General features: G+C 41.0%; 1 protein-coding gene across 1 annotated transcript in view; it reads right to left on the bottom strand.

Annotated features, from left to right (window-relative positions):
• Window positions 1-755: 755 nt before the first annotated feature.
• capn7 (calpain 7) overlaps window positions 756-17,072 on the bottom strand; it is an 18,438-nt gene continuing 2,121 nt past the window's right edge. The window contains exons 3-21 of the mRNA XM_084356486.1: window positions 16,396-16,553; window positions 16,216-16,283; window positions 15,686-15,916; window positions 15,373-15,459; window positions 15,133-15,259; window positions 14,524-14,609; window positions 14,128-14,221; window positions 13,687-13,833; window positions 13,231-13,337; window positions 12,917-13,037; window positions 11,910-12,054; window positions 11,040-11,139; window positions 10,719-10,854; window positions 10,498-10,573; window positions 10,070-10,215; window positions 8,341-8,403; window positions 8,114-8,244; window positions 5,946-6,038; window positions 756-4,793 (exon numbers count right to left, since the gene is read on the bottom strand). Coding sequence (XP_084212612.1) covers window positions 4,649-4,793; window positions 5,946-6,038; window positions 8,114-8,244; window positions 8,341-8,403; window positions 10,070-10,215; window positions 10,498-10,573; window positions 10,719-10,854; window positions 11,040-11,139; window positions 11,910-12,054; window positions 12,917-13,037; window positions 13,231-13,337; window positions 13,687-13,833; window positions 14,128-14,221; window positions 14,524-14,609; window positions 15,133-15,259; window positions 15,373-15,459; window positions 15,686-15,916; window positions 16,216-16,283; window positions 16,396-16,553 — 2,261 coding nt within the window. The 3' untranslated portion in view covers window positions 756-4,648. The remainder of the gene's footprint in view (window positions 4,794-5,945; window positions 6,039-8,113; window positions 8,245-8,340; window positions 8,404-10,069; window positions 10,216-10,497; window positions 10,574-10,718; window positions 10,855-11,039; window positions 11,140-11,909; window positions 12,055-12,916; window positions 13,038-13,230; window positions 13,338-13,686; window positions 13,834-14,127; window positions 14,222-14,523; window positions 14,610-15,132; window positions 15,260-15,372; window positions 15,460-15,685; window positions 15,917-16,215; window positions 16,284-16,395; window positions 16,554-17,072) is intronic.

Genomic DNA, 17,072 nt, shown 5'->3' with positions numbered 1-17,072 from the left:
AGCAAATTCAGGAGAAGTTGAGGAAACCACATCAGATTCTCAAGTTCACACCAGCTGCTGCTTCGTGAATTTAACCAAAAATATTGAGTTATAGATCAAAATTAAAAAGAATTATTAAGATTTGACGGCCCAACATTTCATTTCTTAACTGATACACACGAGTGGAGATAAATGTGCAACTTTCCCTCCCCCTTGAGTTTCCCTGTGGTGTTACTGTTGACGTCGCTGTTAGCAACATGGCTATCGCTAACAGCGTTGCTACTGTCCACAGCGAAAAAACAACCATAAGTATCCCAGTTGATCTAGAAACCCTGATCTCCGTGCTGTGAAAAGAGTAAAACAGCTGATTGTATTAATAAGCAGGCAGGTTTTTAACCGTCTCAAGTCCCGACGGTAGGAGGAAGCAATGCTCGTCTGTTCACTCTTGTTTCACCACGGTTTCCATCACCCTCCTCCATCAGCGGGGTTCTTGTTCTTTTGCAGTGTGGTTTTGATTTCCACAGTTATTCCAGTTGTTCCACCGTTACCTGGGGATAGTGACCGGGGAAAACAATGCCACTTCCTGTTCTGGTTGCACGACGGAAGACATGTCAACCCGAGGATTTAACATTAGCCTTTGTTAGCCAGTTAGCACGTAGACATCCTTGATTGAATCAGGAGTTCTCTGACAAAAACATCACATGGTGAATGTTGCTCTTTCAAAATAAAAGCCCCCCCCCTCCCCTGATAAACAAATGAAAGTGCAGAGACAGAAGCAGATTTCATTTCCTGTATTCAAACATTTGAACACATCAGTCTACCCAACATTTAGTGCAAGTCTTGCAAACATTACATCAACATTCATACAGCAGGCTGCTGCAACATTGTCCTGCTGCATATTTAAATGAGTCGGCTTGCTGCCAATTACAAAGACATGAGCGAATATGGTAACAGAAAGACGTGGCATTCATAATAATTATGATTCATCATTAATTAACATGTGGATATTTGACAGAAGTGCTTGGCAATGAATATTTAAAGCTATATTCAGAACATTTCAACAGTTTAGCATGTCAGCGTTATCAGACCGTCAGCACCGGCTTTAATATGAATCACTGTTTACGTTTATTATGAGAGAAACTGTCACCACGCTCCCTGGAAGCTTCACTATGAACCAGTTAATCATTATTCCAGCTGGATTTAACTTTTCCTATGTGTTGAGTCCTCGTGTGACTTAAAATCTTCAAAATAAATTAACTATAAAGGCCGAAGTGGAGCGAAAACTAAAACAAGACTAAAGACTAAAACTAAAACTAAAACAAATAGTCGATTTGATCTAGAAACAAAGAAAAACATTGATTATTTTTATTAGAGCTGCAACAATTATTTGAGAAATCTATTTACTTTCAACCATTTAATAAACTACCCACTGTTTTGATTATCAATTAAGCAGTTTTAGACAAATTTTATGAAAAATTCTCTGATTCCAGCTTCTTAAATGTGAATATTTCCTGTCATCGTTCCTCCTCTGTGACAGTAAACTGAATATCTTTGAGTTGTGGACAAAACAAGACATTTGTTTAACATTTTTTAAAATGATTTTTAAGGGGAAAATAATCAACAAAGTAATTAATAACTAAAATAACGTCTAGTTGCAGCTCTAATTTTGACGATCAGTTAATCGTTTGAGTCATTTATGAAGCAAAAATAACAAAAGCATCCAGCTTCAGATGTGATTTGTTGCTTTTTTTTGCGTTTTAGATCACGGTACAGTAAACTGGATATTTTTTTGGTTGCACAAACAATGTGGAGACGTGACCCTCAGCTCTGTGACCCTGTGATGGTAAATTTTCCGCCTGTAAAGCTTACAGTTGTGCCTCGTGCAACACTGATACACGTGCTCATGCCACAACCAACGTCCGGCCCCGGATCTGAATCTCATCGGCAGATCCATGAAATGCAGCGGACGTTGTTGCAAAGGAATTCGTGATGCAACTGGCAACAAACACTTTTCTACACGACAGACGGCTGACGGGTGGAAAATCTCCACACTGCTCAAACTGCTCAAACTGCCAAAGTGACAATAATTTCCACATATTGTGTTTGACAATAAACAAAATGATAAATGATAAAACAAAGTGCGATATATCAAGAAAAAGTAAACAGAGGATGTGTACTTGGCAATACATTTACATTTTCACCTGTAGAAGGTGGATGGTGACACACACACACACACACATACAGGCAGAAGACAAACAGTGTGTGACACCTGTCAGTAAACCAGGCTGATACAGACAAAACATGACATCATTCAACTGCTGCCAGACTGGATTCCCTGTGGTGCTGCTGCGCTGCACTGCTCCTGAGAATAAAAACACCATCACGGTCACTTACGGAAAATAACCGTCACTTCCACCTGACAGACTGCTGAACTCCCTGGAGACAAACTCAATGAACAAGAGGTCACCGAGTCTAATCAGGAAAACGTGGAACCATTTTCTATCCACGCTGCAAAATGAAGTTGTGTTTCGTGGCTGCCAGAATCAAACAACACCTTCTTATTCAGGCTGTTCTGCAGTAATGAGCATCTCGATCCCGTTAAAGAAATCATTATCACGCCCCTACATTTTTATACCAGTCTAGTTTCTAGTTCATTAAATTGTTTCACTGTGTTAATATTTTGGACAACAACAGTTCTTGCTCTCTGTGGAGAAGCAATAACGTGACATACAGACACAGCTGGAAGTTGCATCCAGGAGGAGCAACCCCACCATTTTTGCATTTATGAATTTACTGGAGACAGCTGTCATTTCACATCGGCTGTGATGGACAGGTGTCTGTTTCACTGAGACATCGTCCTCACCACTGCCTGAGCTGTCACTGGTCGGATTATCTGACAAGAAAACGAGGTGTTTGTTCCAGAAACGTTGTCAAATTAAATCTAAAGTCTCAACAAAGATCTGCAACTTGTCCAAAAGTGTGAGGACATCTGAACACTTTTATAAGTGAAAGTTTAACATGTTAGGCCAAAGCTGTTTGCATTGATGTGCTGCTGTAACAGCCTCCACTCGTCTGAACATGCCCCTGATGTGAAGCTTGAAACCAATTAAAACAGGGGCAGAACAGAAAACTCAGCAGCAATGTGAACACTGTAATAAAAAAGGTGGACTAGACATTGCTCTTCAATGCACCACTGTTTAAATAAACAAACATTTTGCTAAGTTTTGTCGAGGCTGAACCTGCTGCAGTGGTTTGCTCCCATCAGTGAGGTCCGGCTCACACTGGATGTTCCAGTTCTTTCTAAATGTGTTGGATAGAGGTGAGATCAGTACAGAAGCCCGGAAGCCCATTTTTTTTTTTTTTTTTTTATATATATAGTTTTTTAGACTATAAACTATAAAAAAGTTTTGCCAGGATAATCTTTCTAAATTCCTTAATTTTATTTTCCATCTGCGAAAATGTAACAAAAAATTTCAGAAGAAAATCCTGGGTTTTTTTTTTCAATCGATTTAAAACATGAAAAAGAAAAATAATTCAGGATCCCCCCCCATGTATTAAACGGTAAAGAAAAAAAAGAATAAAAAAATAATTTTCAAGGATAATTTCTTTCCCCCTTTTGTTAAATTCCCTAATTTTTATTCAGTCAGTTAAAACAAATCCAGGAGATTTATCTCTTTTTATAATCTGGTGATCCATTTTCTCAGTCTGATCTGAATCGTTTGCTCTTCTGTGTTTATGACTTGAGAACTGCTGGAAAAAAGTTTATTAGTTTTTTTTCTCCATCTGTGAAAATTTTTCCAGAGAAACGTTTTTTTTTTTTTCGTGTGTCAAACCGAGTGAAAAAAAATTGCATTTATGATTTTTTTTTTTTTTTTTTGAGAGGTGCTCCAATTCACCATCAGGGCATGAAGGGGTGGACTGAACAGACAACGTGTTCTGCAGCATTTGTGAGAGGGCTTGTAGGATACATAGCGGATCTTAGCGTTTGTGTGTTTTATTGCGTGTGTAACGTCGACTACGCTATTTAAAACATGTCCGGTAGTTTTTCCATATCGCTGGAATTTTGTAATATTGACGGCCACAAGAAGAAAAAAGGTCTAATGTGAACTCGTGTCTGAAATCTCAAACATTTTCACATCTGGACTGTTGAGGTGCTCATTGCAGCAAAACAGAACCCGAGAAGGATTTTCTGCTTTCACGCAGCCTTGACGCCGACGTTTCAGCTCTTCACTGGCGGCTGGTGCTCATTTTAACCCTGTTACTGATGTCGACTGTTGTCTGTAATTTCATGAAATCCCTCAGATCAGACAGCTCTGTAGATACTGTATCTATGTGATTTTGGTAAAAGGAAGAAGAGCGGCTCTCATCGATACTATTTTGTCTTTTGGCTGTTTATTTTTGTTGAATTTTAATCCGCTCAAAACATGTTGGCTGTTGATGGGTTGAAGTTCCTCTTGATGATTCCTTTTTAATAAGTTATTCCTTCACCAGAGCCGTGTCAATCCGTCCATTTGCAGTACCTCAGTGAAGGTTTCAGACTTGTTGGGGCTTCCAGTTTGTGTCACGGAGGCCTCGTCACATCCACAGTTCAGTTCCAGAGACGTCCCATCATATCCTTGAAAGTACCTCTCTTCCAGTCCCTGCCCCCTCCTCTCTCCCAGGTCCACCTTCATTGGAGCTGGGAGACCTTGAGGGGCGAGGTGCTGGCAAAGTCCAAGAAGAAGGGTCCTTCCTGTTTGGGCAAGAAGGTGGTGGGGATGACGTTGTAGATGCCTGCTGGGACGTGTTCCGCCTCCATGTAGCAGAAGCCACATCTAGTCATAAAAAAACTGTAGTTAGTGGTCGATCGACTGTAAAATACGATGTGTAACTGTATCTTATTAACATGTAGCAACAGACTTACATGTTCTGACATGTTTGATCATTTTTAACTCTACGAAAACAGACCTGGGTGCTGCTTACATGATCCTGCTACATCAATCTAAAATAAAAACCGTAATAGCTAAAGCATTCATTCATTTTGCAGCAGTGAGCTTAGACTTTCATCTTCCACCTAATCATGTTGTATGTGTGCGATGACGTCATCACGTCACGTGGCGTACAGTGGAGTAATGGCGGTGGCATCAGAGGATTGCCGCAGGAAACGTTGTTTACATGATCCTGTTCAAACCCGTCTAACATAAAAACTGTAATAGCTGAAACATTCATTGTTTTTGCGACAGGAAAACAGGAACAGTATGTTAAAACATACATTGTTCATGTTTCTACATTTAAAAGTCTCTCAGATGAATAAGCGTTATGTTTTTATTTAGTAAAACATGATGGAAAAATCTAATTTATGACATAAATTCAATACTTTTATCATTTATTAATGTTCATGGACTTGAATAAACTTTCATCTTAGGTTGTACAGATTTTCAGGGCTATGAATTATTTGAAGATACTCAATAACACACATCACAATAATCAAACATACCAGTGAAGGCGCTGGTGGATTATTTCTACTGCAGAGATCAAAGGGCTGAAACATCTAAACTAAAATCAACTCTTCAGACTTCATCATGAGTCACGACTGACCTACAAATATCTGGAGATTGCATTTATGAAAGCAGCACTTTGTCTTTGTTTTATAATACTGTAATTTAATGACCGGGTTATGTGAATGCCCTCGTTTTAACTTTCTCTACAAGCATTCAAATCTGTAATCACTTGTTACCAATCACTTCTTCTATTGTCTGTAACTGTGCTGTGTCTGTACAGCGCAGTGGGAAATTCATTTCATGCTATTGATCCTGAGCAGAGTGTGAATGCATCTGCCTGACGAAGACCGTCTACGACTGCTTTCTGCGTCTACCCGTGTGCTTTTCATGACTGATGGCTGATCTGTGACCAGCGCCTCAGCAGCTCCACAGCAGATTTTTTTATATTGTGACCTATTTTATTTATAATGTGTTTTTTATCTGTACCTGTAATCTCCACTGCTCTTTTTCTGGAAGGCAGCCGGGCCTGGATCCCCCACCGTCGACACCATCACCATCTCAAAACCAACGCTGTACTGCCTGCAGACACACACACACACACACACACACACACACAAAACCAGAGTCACTACCAGCTTCAGCACAGACTCATGACGGGCAGGCGACCACAACATGATTCCCTGGACCAACATCGCAATCAACCAATCCCAGGCCTCTGACATCATCAGTGTGCTGCTCCTTAAAATACCTTTAGTGCGTCTTCAGAGGTGAAGATTAAAATTAAAAATTAAAAAAATTTAAAGAATCCTTAACTGCTTGTCTTTAAGTTTTTAACATTTGATCTTTATTGTCCAGCTCCTACCAAGAGCTGTGGCTTCATGAGCTGCTGCAGGGCTGAAGCTTTGCGGGCGACTCTATTAAGGAAGCTTTCCAATAAGCTTGCTGACTAACATTAAAGTGTGAGGATGATATAAGAGCCCTACTTTCTGCTTTGTTCTCGTTGTGTTTTTTGCAAGATTGCAGTGCTCGTGTTGCCACGTTGATCCAGGGAACATGTCCAACTTGGCCAGATCTCATCATGCGTCAGGTTATAGTCACAGAGTTTCATTGTTTTTCAGTGCGAGTGTAAAAACTTTGATGAGGCAGCACGCTCCTTAAAATACCTTTAGTGCGTCTTCAGAGGTGAAGATTAAAATTAAAAATTAAAAAAATTTAAAGAATCCTTAACTGCTTGTCTTTAAGTTTTTAACATTTGATCTTTATTGTCCAGCTCCTACCAAGAGCTGTGGCTTCATGAGCTGCTGCAGGGCTGAAGCTTTGCGGGCGACTCTATTAAGGAAGCTTTCCAATAAGCTTGCTGACTAACATTAAAGTGTGAGGATGATATAAGAGCCCTACTTTCTGCTTTGTTCTCGTTGTGTTTTTTGCAAGATTGCAGTGCTCGTGTTGCCACGTTGATCCAGGGAACATGTCCAACTTGGCCAGATCTCATCATGCGTCAGGTTATAGTCACAGAGTTTCATTGTTTTTCAGTGCGAGTGTAAAAACTTTGATGAGGCAGCTTTTGGCTCCGATAGTCAAAAGGTCAAAAATCAAAGCTCATTTGCAAATGTAAATGTTAAACCCTACATGTAGCTTGTTGTTTGTCCTTCCCTTTGGTCTTAATTGTGTTATCTTTATGTATTTCTTTTAAAATCATATCTTTAAATTTTGTATTTATGTATTTTCACTTGTGCATTTGTAGCATATTTAATCCTGCAAACTTTATGTGGATTAATCTCCCGCTTCTTCACTGATAATCTTTCTTTCTACTGAAGTTTAGTCGGGCTGTATTCATGCGTAGAACTGACCAATGATAAATGGCGATTTATGATGTTTATGTTTATCACACATACAGTTTCACTGGTAAATATGTAGGTCGGCCAATATGGAAGAAAAAGGGGACAGAAATGGCTGGAAGATGTGTTTGTGATCATCGGTGACCTCGTTACTGTCTGTACATGCTGGTGATGTAAGAGTCTCAGTTCACTGTACAGTCACACTCATTTGTCATTAACCATGAAAACACACATTAGTCTCTGATTTATGTTAATGACTTGAGTTATGTAAACATTTCATGCAGACATAACAGGAGACAGTGTGAAATATAATGTGATACAGAGTATTTGTCATGTCACAGACCAGACGGACACACTGCAACCACTGAGTCATCCTGGTGTGTGTGTGCGTGTGTGTGTGTGTGTGTGAGTGTGAGCGTGAGTGTGTGAGAGAGAGAGAGACAGACGGAGAGAATAATCCGGAAAATCATTAAGTGTTAATGCCACAGTGTGGAAAAGTCACTGATTCATCTTCTTAATGAGTCATTTAATGAGTCGGCCAGATTTATTTGAACGGAGGTGAAATTAAATAACAGCAGCAGAGGCACCGTTTTTATATCTGGACTTTTTATATCCATCTAAATGTCAAAAAGAAGATTCAACAATAATCATAATTACCATTCTGATACTGACATGACTGACATGAATTTGTTAAGGTTATAAGCAACATTACAGGTTTATTTGTGCTGATATTCTTCATACATATATAATTATGAGGAATTTATTATTATGGACCTAAAATATCAGCTCGTATGTTTTTGGTATTGTCATCCTGACCTGGATCCTCGGAGCTCAATGAGCAGCGGTCCCGACCGCTCCAGGTTCACCTGATAGATCGGGTTGTGTTTGTACGAATCCTTGTAGTTTCCACAACCTCCAGCGCTGACTCCCTTCCACTGGCCGTTAATCTGAGGACAGAAGCAGAGACACAAACGTCATTATTTTAGATTAAAGTGCACTTTAAAAAAAAACACATACTGTATGAAGGTGTGTGGATAACATACCCGTTTGGTTTGAGTGAAAGGATTCGGGATCTTGGAGAAGGTGAACTTGCATCCGGAGTAAACCTGTGGAAACACACAGAACCGGGTCATCGTTGACTGAAGATTAAAAGGACAAACATGCACATAAAAGAACAGAAACATGATACCACCAAACAAAAGCAGCAAGAACAAAAGAAAAATGAATTCATAAATAATAAAAAAAAATATATTTTACACTGAACTTGAGCTGCTCTAACAGAAGAAATCTGTCTGGAAGAGGTTAAAAAAATAAATAACAAAAAAGGAGCAGAAACAATAAGACTACCAAAATATTACTTTTTCGTTAACAGCAATTTTGTAAGACAAAGTGAAACGCTTTGAAACAAAAGCTGTTAATTTATTCATGACTGCAGAGTTTTCACATCAGCGCTGCTCTGATGAAGAAAAAACATCGGGAAAAGAAATCACGTTTCCTGCTTTGATCTGCGGTGAAAACTCGGCGAACAAGAGAGAGAGAGACGATCAGTTATTCTCAAGACGACTTTCAAAGAGAAACACTGATCTGAGCAGAGAGAGAGCGAGCGACTGCCGTTGTTACAGGAGTTCAGATGCTGTTACACACACGCAACATCAGCACACACATGAAACATACAGCAGACACGTGTACAGGGTGCATGTTTTCTTTTAATGAGCGATTTCAGTATAAACAGACCTCGCTGCAGTTAGCAAGAAGAGTCCATGAATTATAAATGAGCAAAAAATATATTTGGGTCACACACACACACACACACACACACACACACACACAGAAGATATTACAAAGTGGCTCAGGGAACGTGAGAGTTTCTTGAAAGAGATTAACTTAAAACAAACATAATTCATATTCCCATATTTCACTCGTTTTCAGGTTTATACTTTAATATTAGGTGTCTACTACTAAATGTTAAAGCTCCCATGTGTGGTGTAGTCCGCCACGTTTCTACAGTAACCCAGAATGGACAAATGAAAGCAGGCGTTGTCTGCCAATCCTCCAGGGACAGCGCCAGAATTTGAAGCCATTTTTTTACATAGTGGTCAAACCGTGTCATCACAACGTCACGTGATGCACTGGGGACCACACATACTTTTTCCCATAAGCTTCCATTGTGAAAGAAGCGGATGCAAAACGCAAAATGGATAAATTTTTTTGAGCATCACAACCACCGTGAAAAGACGTGGGAATTTCACATTTTCAGGATGACGCGGTGTTGGCTACGTGGCTACGTGGCTACATGACGTGTGGATGTGGAAGTGAACAGGTAAACAAATCAGGAGGCAAAATGGAGAGAGGTCTTCAGGAATTACTTTCCATCAAACATTTTGTGCATTAACTCTGATTCGAAAAAGACAAAAAAACACCTCAAGTGAGCGTACAAGCTTTTCTGCAAATTAGAGGAAGTTTTTCAGAATTTTGCTGTTTCCATAAAATTTCTAATGCGACTTTCTTCAAAATGCTTTATGGAAACACATCACACATTTAACTGCCCGCAGCATGAAAGAGAAAGGAATTTCAGACTTTCCTAAATTCATTTTCACACTTTTTTAAAGTGTCTTCCAAGTCCCTTTTTTTGGGAGGAATAAGAAATTCAATGCTTTTTAGACCTTTTCAAAACTGCCAGACATCCAGTAATGGATATTAACTTGTGAATATGAATCAAAAGAGGGATGTGATTTTTTTGTGGCTGAAAAACAACACAAAAGTCTTTCTTACCCTCAGTGTGTAGTTGATGGTGTTCTGTTTCTCATACTGGGACACCACCAGTGTGAAGGTGTGTGTCCCTGCGCTGGTCAGCCTCATCTTGGTCAGGTAATGTGGGCTGTTGATGCGGATGCCATCGATGTAGGGAGGGGGGTCGGCTGTGGAGGGAGCCGGGAGAGTTTATTGAAAGTGAACAACCAGAGAGCAGCAGACAGGCGAAATTGACTTTTTGGAGTAAATCTGAAATAATGAACTAGTTCTTCTGCTGTCTGTGTTTATAGAGTAATGTATCACAGAAGTTGCAGGTTTGTGATAGACTGATATTTTTTTAAAGCATCTGACTGTGACAGGCAGGTATAAAGTGATGACAGAGTGTTGCTTTCAAACTGCTGCAGCAGAAACAGCTCAGTGCCAGAGAGAGAGAATCGATCAGACCTTACCTGGGTAGTAAACCTTCTTCCCATCAGTCTTGTAAACAACGAGGGTGATGAACTCTCTGTTTTGTGCAAAATCATCCTGAATGAACAAACAGAAAACAGTCATCAGACAAAAGTGGAGCCTCACAGTGTCACATCATAACATAACTGCTGTTGAGGAGTGAATAAAACACAAATTTAACACGACATGACTTTGTCATTTTGTCCCAGCTCTGCATCTCTACCTTGTCAGTGATGTGTCTGGTGAGCAGCACCCACACAGCAGCGCCCCCTGTTGGACACTGGACCTCCAGCTTGTACTGGGGATTGTTGGCCAGACTGTAGACGTCCTTCACTGGGCCCTGCTTCCCATCCCAGCTACTGCAGACGACACACAACCCAGAGCACACACACGTCAGACTGAGTCTGTTCTTTTGCCAGCTCCTCAGTTACAGACAATTTACTTTACACACAAATTTCCATCTCAAGGTTCACAAAACGTGGTGAATAAACACTTCTCACACACACACACACACACACACACACACACACACACACACACACACCTGTGTATGCAGGAGGAGTCTTTGAACAGGGCGGGGTTCCAGCTCAGGTAGATGACATCATAGTATTGACAAAGGTCCTCCCATGCGATCCAGAAAACACCTGCAAAGCACACAAAGATACAAGATTCATTTATTAGTCACTATATTACACAACACAGGGTTGTAGATGAAACTGCATAGATCCTTAATGAAAAACGTAAAACAACATTAACCCAAGTCTTCCACAAACACTGGAATATTTGTATCATGTATCATTAGCATTTGACGGAGCGCCCGGCCACATCAGAAGCACTGCTGCTGGGGGTTGTACATCAACAACACGGTGGGTGATTCATCTTTTCTCTGTGCAACTTTGAGGCCCCATCCATCACATTTCACACAGAAACACTACACTGCAGTAGGAACAGGCGCTGTATACAAATAAGGCAGACTTTGCTTAGTTCGTAACCTTCTTGTGATGATTTGATTGATGCTCCGTAATTTCAGGCGATAATGTGACGCGTTGTTGTCACAATGAGCAACAGCGACCAATTACTGTCCAAGACATAATGAAAGATTTCAGGATGAGCTGTGGCACAGGACATCGTTCATTAATCAGGAGGTCGGTGGTTTGATCCCCGGCTCATCGGTGTGTGTGTGACTCACCATCGCTCCTGATGAGCAGGTGGCTGCTCGCTTGGTTGCCTCTGCCAGTAGTGCATGAATGTGTATGTGAATGAGCGGATGCCAGCTTGTAGAAAAGCGCTCTATAAATGCAGTCCATTTATCATTCAGGGTTCATTCAGAGCTCAAAAGGTAACTTTAGTGTCAATCAACCTCAGATGGGGTTTTTTCTGTGTACGCTGTATCAAGGAAAAGAAAAGGGAATACCGTTGTCGAACTTCTGTGCTGTCTTGGGGTCAAAGTTGAGGTATTTGAGGAGCTCGGGCGTCCAGTTCTTCTCGTCACGCTCGCTGTAACGACCCTTCCACCGCAAATGACTCCACGGATTCTTCAGCTGCAGGAAACGCATTCCCTACAACAACAACACAAACACAACAGGTGATGGAAGGACACGCAGGCTGTGGAGGCAACAGACTGACTAAAATCTGTCAATCGAGTGTTCAGTTTGCTTCGCTGTGTCAAACTGGTCATTGTATTTGCATTTCTTACAGAATAATTTTGGAGGATTATTTTCTGTTTTGTGCTGGTAACAATATGTTCCCTCTTCAGAGCCCTTTGCAGGTTTTTACTAACTTGAACAGCTTGAACAACCAAGTTTAGTTTGAAGGTACTCTAGTAGCACTATATGGGGGAACAGTTTTATGAGTGTTTTGTATCTTTAAAACGAGCATGAATACGCACATGCAAACAAAACACACTTCTGACGATTGTAGGGCAGGGCAGAAAAACAGAACCATAAAAAGGTTTTAAATTAATAACTCTAACCCTTCCAATAGGTCAGCTACACCAACATTGTGTCATGAAGGAACTGCACGCATCGCATTTGTTACGCTTCAAAGATGAAAGTGAAAAACACTGAATGTACACATAACTTTGTTACAGGGGCGCCTTTAACTTGATGCATTAACAATGTACTCACTCTGCAGTGACGGGGGAAAATGCGAATGGGATGCCAACATTTAAAGCATGTGGTGTTGTGTTTATGAGGCTAGGCTAAGACAATGCTAACTATAGCTTCATTGATACTTTTAATAATGGTGAGTGATGTATTACTCCTATCCTTACATTTCAAATTCAGACTGTATCTATATATAAATCCAACTAGGCCAATTGAAAAACTGTATCTACGGGTAACACTGTATCATTACAGCTTGTGTTTTCCATATTAGCCCTGAGGTAAATCTAAGTGCTGGAGATGACATACTAATGCTAACCTTGTAATCCCTGATGTCGAGAACAGCGTAGGCGTGTGTTGGCACTAAACCCCATCTCTCCCCTTCTTCTTCTGTCATCACCCCTGTTGCCGTGGTGACGAGGACGTCACCCCTGTGAAACCTGGCAACAGAGAGAAAGAGAGAGGGAAGCAGACACAATGCACAGATGTAAAAAGGGAAGGAAAAAGAGAAGAAAGAAGAAACCCAGGTCATCAGAGATGGTGTGAGAGAAAACAAGAACGGTTTGTTTTAAAAGTGTGTGTGTGTGTGTGTGTGTGTGTGTGTGTGTGTGTGTGTGTGTGTGTGCTGCTCACCTCTGGAAGAGCATACGGAAAGTGTCGTCCTTGCTGAACGACTGATTGTCTGAGTGCATGGCGATGCGTTCGGGGATCCAGCCGGTGAGCGCGTGAAGATCGATGTTCTGTATCAGAGAACAAACGTAAAAAGTGATTTCTTGACAAAGATAAGCCTTTGCTGAGAGCAGCTGCACAAAATGGCTGCCAATATTTTAGAAAACTTTTCCCAAAACTTTCCTGGTGTTGTGATCAGATGTGTTCTGTTACACATTTTCAGACTTGTCAACCCTGCCTAACTCAACATGAAGGGATATATAAATCCTTGAATGAAAGGTCTTGAATAATACTATTTTAAACTTTTAATCTAAATCACACAGATATCTGCTGGTCATCCTCAGCATCATTCTCCCTGCTCCAAGTTTTTACTTTAATTTAAAAATAGTTTCCTGCCCTGGTTCCTCCACCTTCACTCACCGAGTTGGAGCCGGGGAAGTCGTAGCCTCCCATCACCTTCATGTAGGCCTTCTCTATCAGGGAGACCCAGAGCTCGTTCTTGTTGCTGGAGTAGGAGCACAGCAGCTCTCCGTTATGATCCACCGGCAGGTAGTCGTCTATAATCACCTGCAGCGGAGACAAAGACAGGATGTTGTAAAGATACGTTTCAGTGAAGAAGACTGTTAAACCTGCCATGTACTTAAAAATGTCATACTTTATAATAAAGAAAACAAGTTAGGGATAAAAACGACATTATGAGCTTAATGTGAATTAAGTAGTTTTCAATTCTTCATTTATCTTCTCCATGTTTATTGGCAAGTTTAACCCGAGAGATCATTTTTCTCTGTTACCCTTTCCGTCCACAAACAGGTGCATTTATAACGTGCTGTCTTTTACTGCGGCGGGTCATCTGTCTTTTACCTTCCTGGGAACGCCATTGATGTGCAACTTGACCATGTATTTCCCACAGGGGTTATACTCTGGTTCCCCTCGTCTGTTCTGAGGGTAGATGACACTGTAACAACAGACACACAAACACAAGAACAGACACACACACGCAATTAAAGTCTCATCGTTGGATCTTATCTTTTTTAACATGTATATTTAAATTTATTGATCAAATTTACTCTGTTTGTCTCCGTGATCTGAACTCATGTCAAGAATAACTTAAAATTTTACTTTTTTCAGCCGGAGTCAATTTAAAGCTACTGAACAACAGCAACAAATACTGGCACTTCAAATTAAAAAAAGGTAAAGTATGAACATGTGTCTGACTTCAACTAATTCCAGTCAGAACACAGCGGCGACACACAGTACCTGGTAATGAGTTTCTTGTTGTAGCGCCTCTCGTAGGCCGCGCTGATGGCTAGCGACGCCACGAACGAACAGTCAGAAACCACCGTCTGAAAACAAAGCAGAGGGGATCACAATCAACTCGTGTATCACAGTAACAAAGTTATTATTTTACTGTGCAATCACCCCTTTATATATGCATTCACATAGAAACCACACAAAACAAGGCTGACAGTTAAAATATATTTAAATCTAAGTGCTGAATGTTTATACTCTGCATCACTGGCAGGATATTTTCACATGATTGTTATGTGTGATGATGGAGTGCCCTCTACTGGCTGAATTCAAGCAAGTTAATACATCCAGTGAATTCAGAGCACAATGTAAACACAATGTAAACAAATACACAGTTCAGATATGCACTCGAGGGTAGAGTGGACGAATTATATAAAATACAACACAAGGAAAAGAAAACATAAGTATCGAAAAACCTGATCTTCCACCAACCACGACAGAGAAGAAAATTATAACCACGTGAATAAAATATTTTAAATTTCATATTAAAATCGGGTCAGTTTACAATCAAAGCCGGACATAAACATCACTACCACTGACTGAAGCTGCTGATCTGACCTGTTTGATGCTGAAGCTGGACACAGACATGATCATTGTGGGGTTATTGCTGATCTCGTCTGGTCGGACCCAGCGGGAGAAGATGGCTTTCTGTTTGGGTGACAGCGCCAGCTTCCCTGTTTTGTCCCTGGTGAGAAGAATAAAAAAAACTTTTAACTAAACAGATTTACTGACAACGTAGCTAAGCAAAGCGCTTCTAACCTTAAAAAATGTAATCAACATAATAGAAAGCAAACTCACGAGAAAGGGACAGGAAAGGCAAATCGCTCCCTCAGGTCCACACTCATGAAGGGCACATAGGCCATGCCATTGATTTTAGATGTACTCCTGTACAATTAAAAAGGACATGATTAGTGTTATTCTTGTAACATGAAAAAAAGAAACACTTTCTTGTCCTTTGTCAGATGAGCATTTATTTTTCTTTGAGGGTGTAGTAGCCTTCACACAATTTTAGTCTCACTCCAGTCTCAATTTTTTTACTCTGTCAACGTTGTCTTTTTGAAGGACTTTCCCAAACCGACACAACAGTATTGAAGAGTTTTCAAAGTCTCACCTGAGCACCTCAATCTCCTCGGATGTGTAGCGCTGACCATGGGGCTCGCTGGACTGGACCGCCCGGACCGGCTGGGGCTGTGGTCGGTCATGGAGGCTGAAGTCTGGCCCAAGAGGGAAAAACTGTCGGGCCGGTCCCCCAGAGCTGGCCGCACTGCTGGCCTTGGCTCCAGTTCTGTCCTGAGTCTGAGCTGGATTTGATTTGGACTGGGACTCTTTCAGACCCTCCGCCCTGACAGAATATGGTGGAGGAGATTGGGAAGTTTGTTATGGAAAATGGATTGTTTCAGGAAATAATGAGGATGAACAGTCATGCTACTCTGTGCTCTACATTATGCTTTCCTGGAGGGATAGTCGGAGTCTTTCCTTCTCTAAATAACCTAAATTATGTTTCTTTCAGGTGGCATAACGCAGAGAATGAATGTTTAAACAAATATATGTTCCAACAATAACCACATCGTTGACTAGTGGTTTAGACTTGTGCGGTAGACATTCAGGACTACAAGAAGATTGACATTCGTGAACAAGTACCTGTCTAACGCCTGACGCGCTAACTGCTTCAGCTTGGTCTGCAGCGCCTGGTCCGACGTCTCGTTGGACTGTTGCAAACACAGAAGGAGAAACAAGCGGGAATAATGTGAGGGAGGACTGTGTGAAGAGTTAGTTACTGTCTCTGAGAAGGTGATGACACATAGACAGAGAGAGACCTACAGTGGTAATGCAGAGCTCCACAGCCTGAGTGTACAGCTCAATGGCTTCATCGTCGTTTCCCTTCTCATCTTCTTCGAAGGCCTGTGTGACCAGGAAGTGGGCACGCTCCAGGTCCACCTGCTGCCGGGACTTCAGCGGGTCATTCTTCTGAGCCTGGCCTGGAGTCGAAGGAATGAAGAGGACACACAACAGACAACTGTCAATGTATAAATCGTCCTGCAGCATTGTCGACCTCGAAGAAGGGAAAACCCTTTCACTCTGGGCGGTTTTGTCACATCTTTATTCTTTTAGAAAAGTTTTTTTTTAGGTCCATGTTTGACTTGAGGGCTTGTTTCTAATATTTTGTCCACCCCATTTATATCACTGAAGGTAGACTCATTTGGTTTTAAAAGTCAGGTTCACACAGGAGTTATGCTGTAGCTTCAGCAGGAGTCAGACATTTACAGGATAATGTGAATTTTTTTTTTACTTATTGTATGAATATTTTCTGAACACAAGTTATACATTTTCTTCTTTAAAGTTGCTGTGAGAGAAAAGTTTGACACAAAACAGCAGGAACATGCAAATAATAACACACAGCAACTTCATCCACGGTCGGACCAACAAGACAGGACACTCCCAGTTTCTGTGGTCACACCCATGCGCACAGACACATGCGCACACACACATACACACAC

Source organism: Pagrus pagrus (genome assembly GCF_965226575.1).
Source record: "Pagrus pagrus genome assembly, chromosome: 7".
NCBI classification, from domain to species: domain Eukaryota; kingdom Metazoa; phylum Chordata; class Actinopteri; order Spariformes; family Sparidae; genus Pagrus; species Pagrus pagrus.
This window is presented reverse-complemented; position numbering and strand designations above follow the sequence as displayed.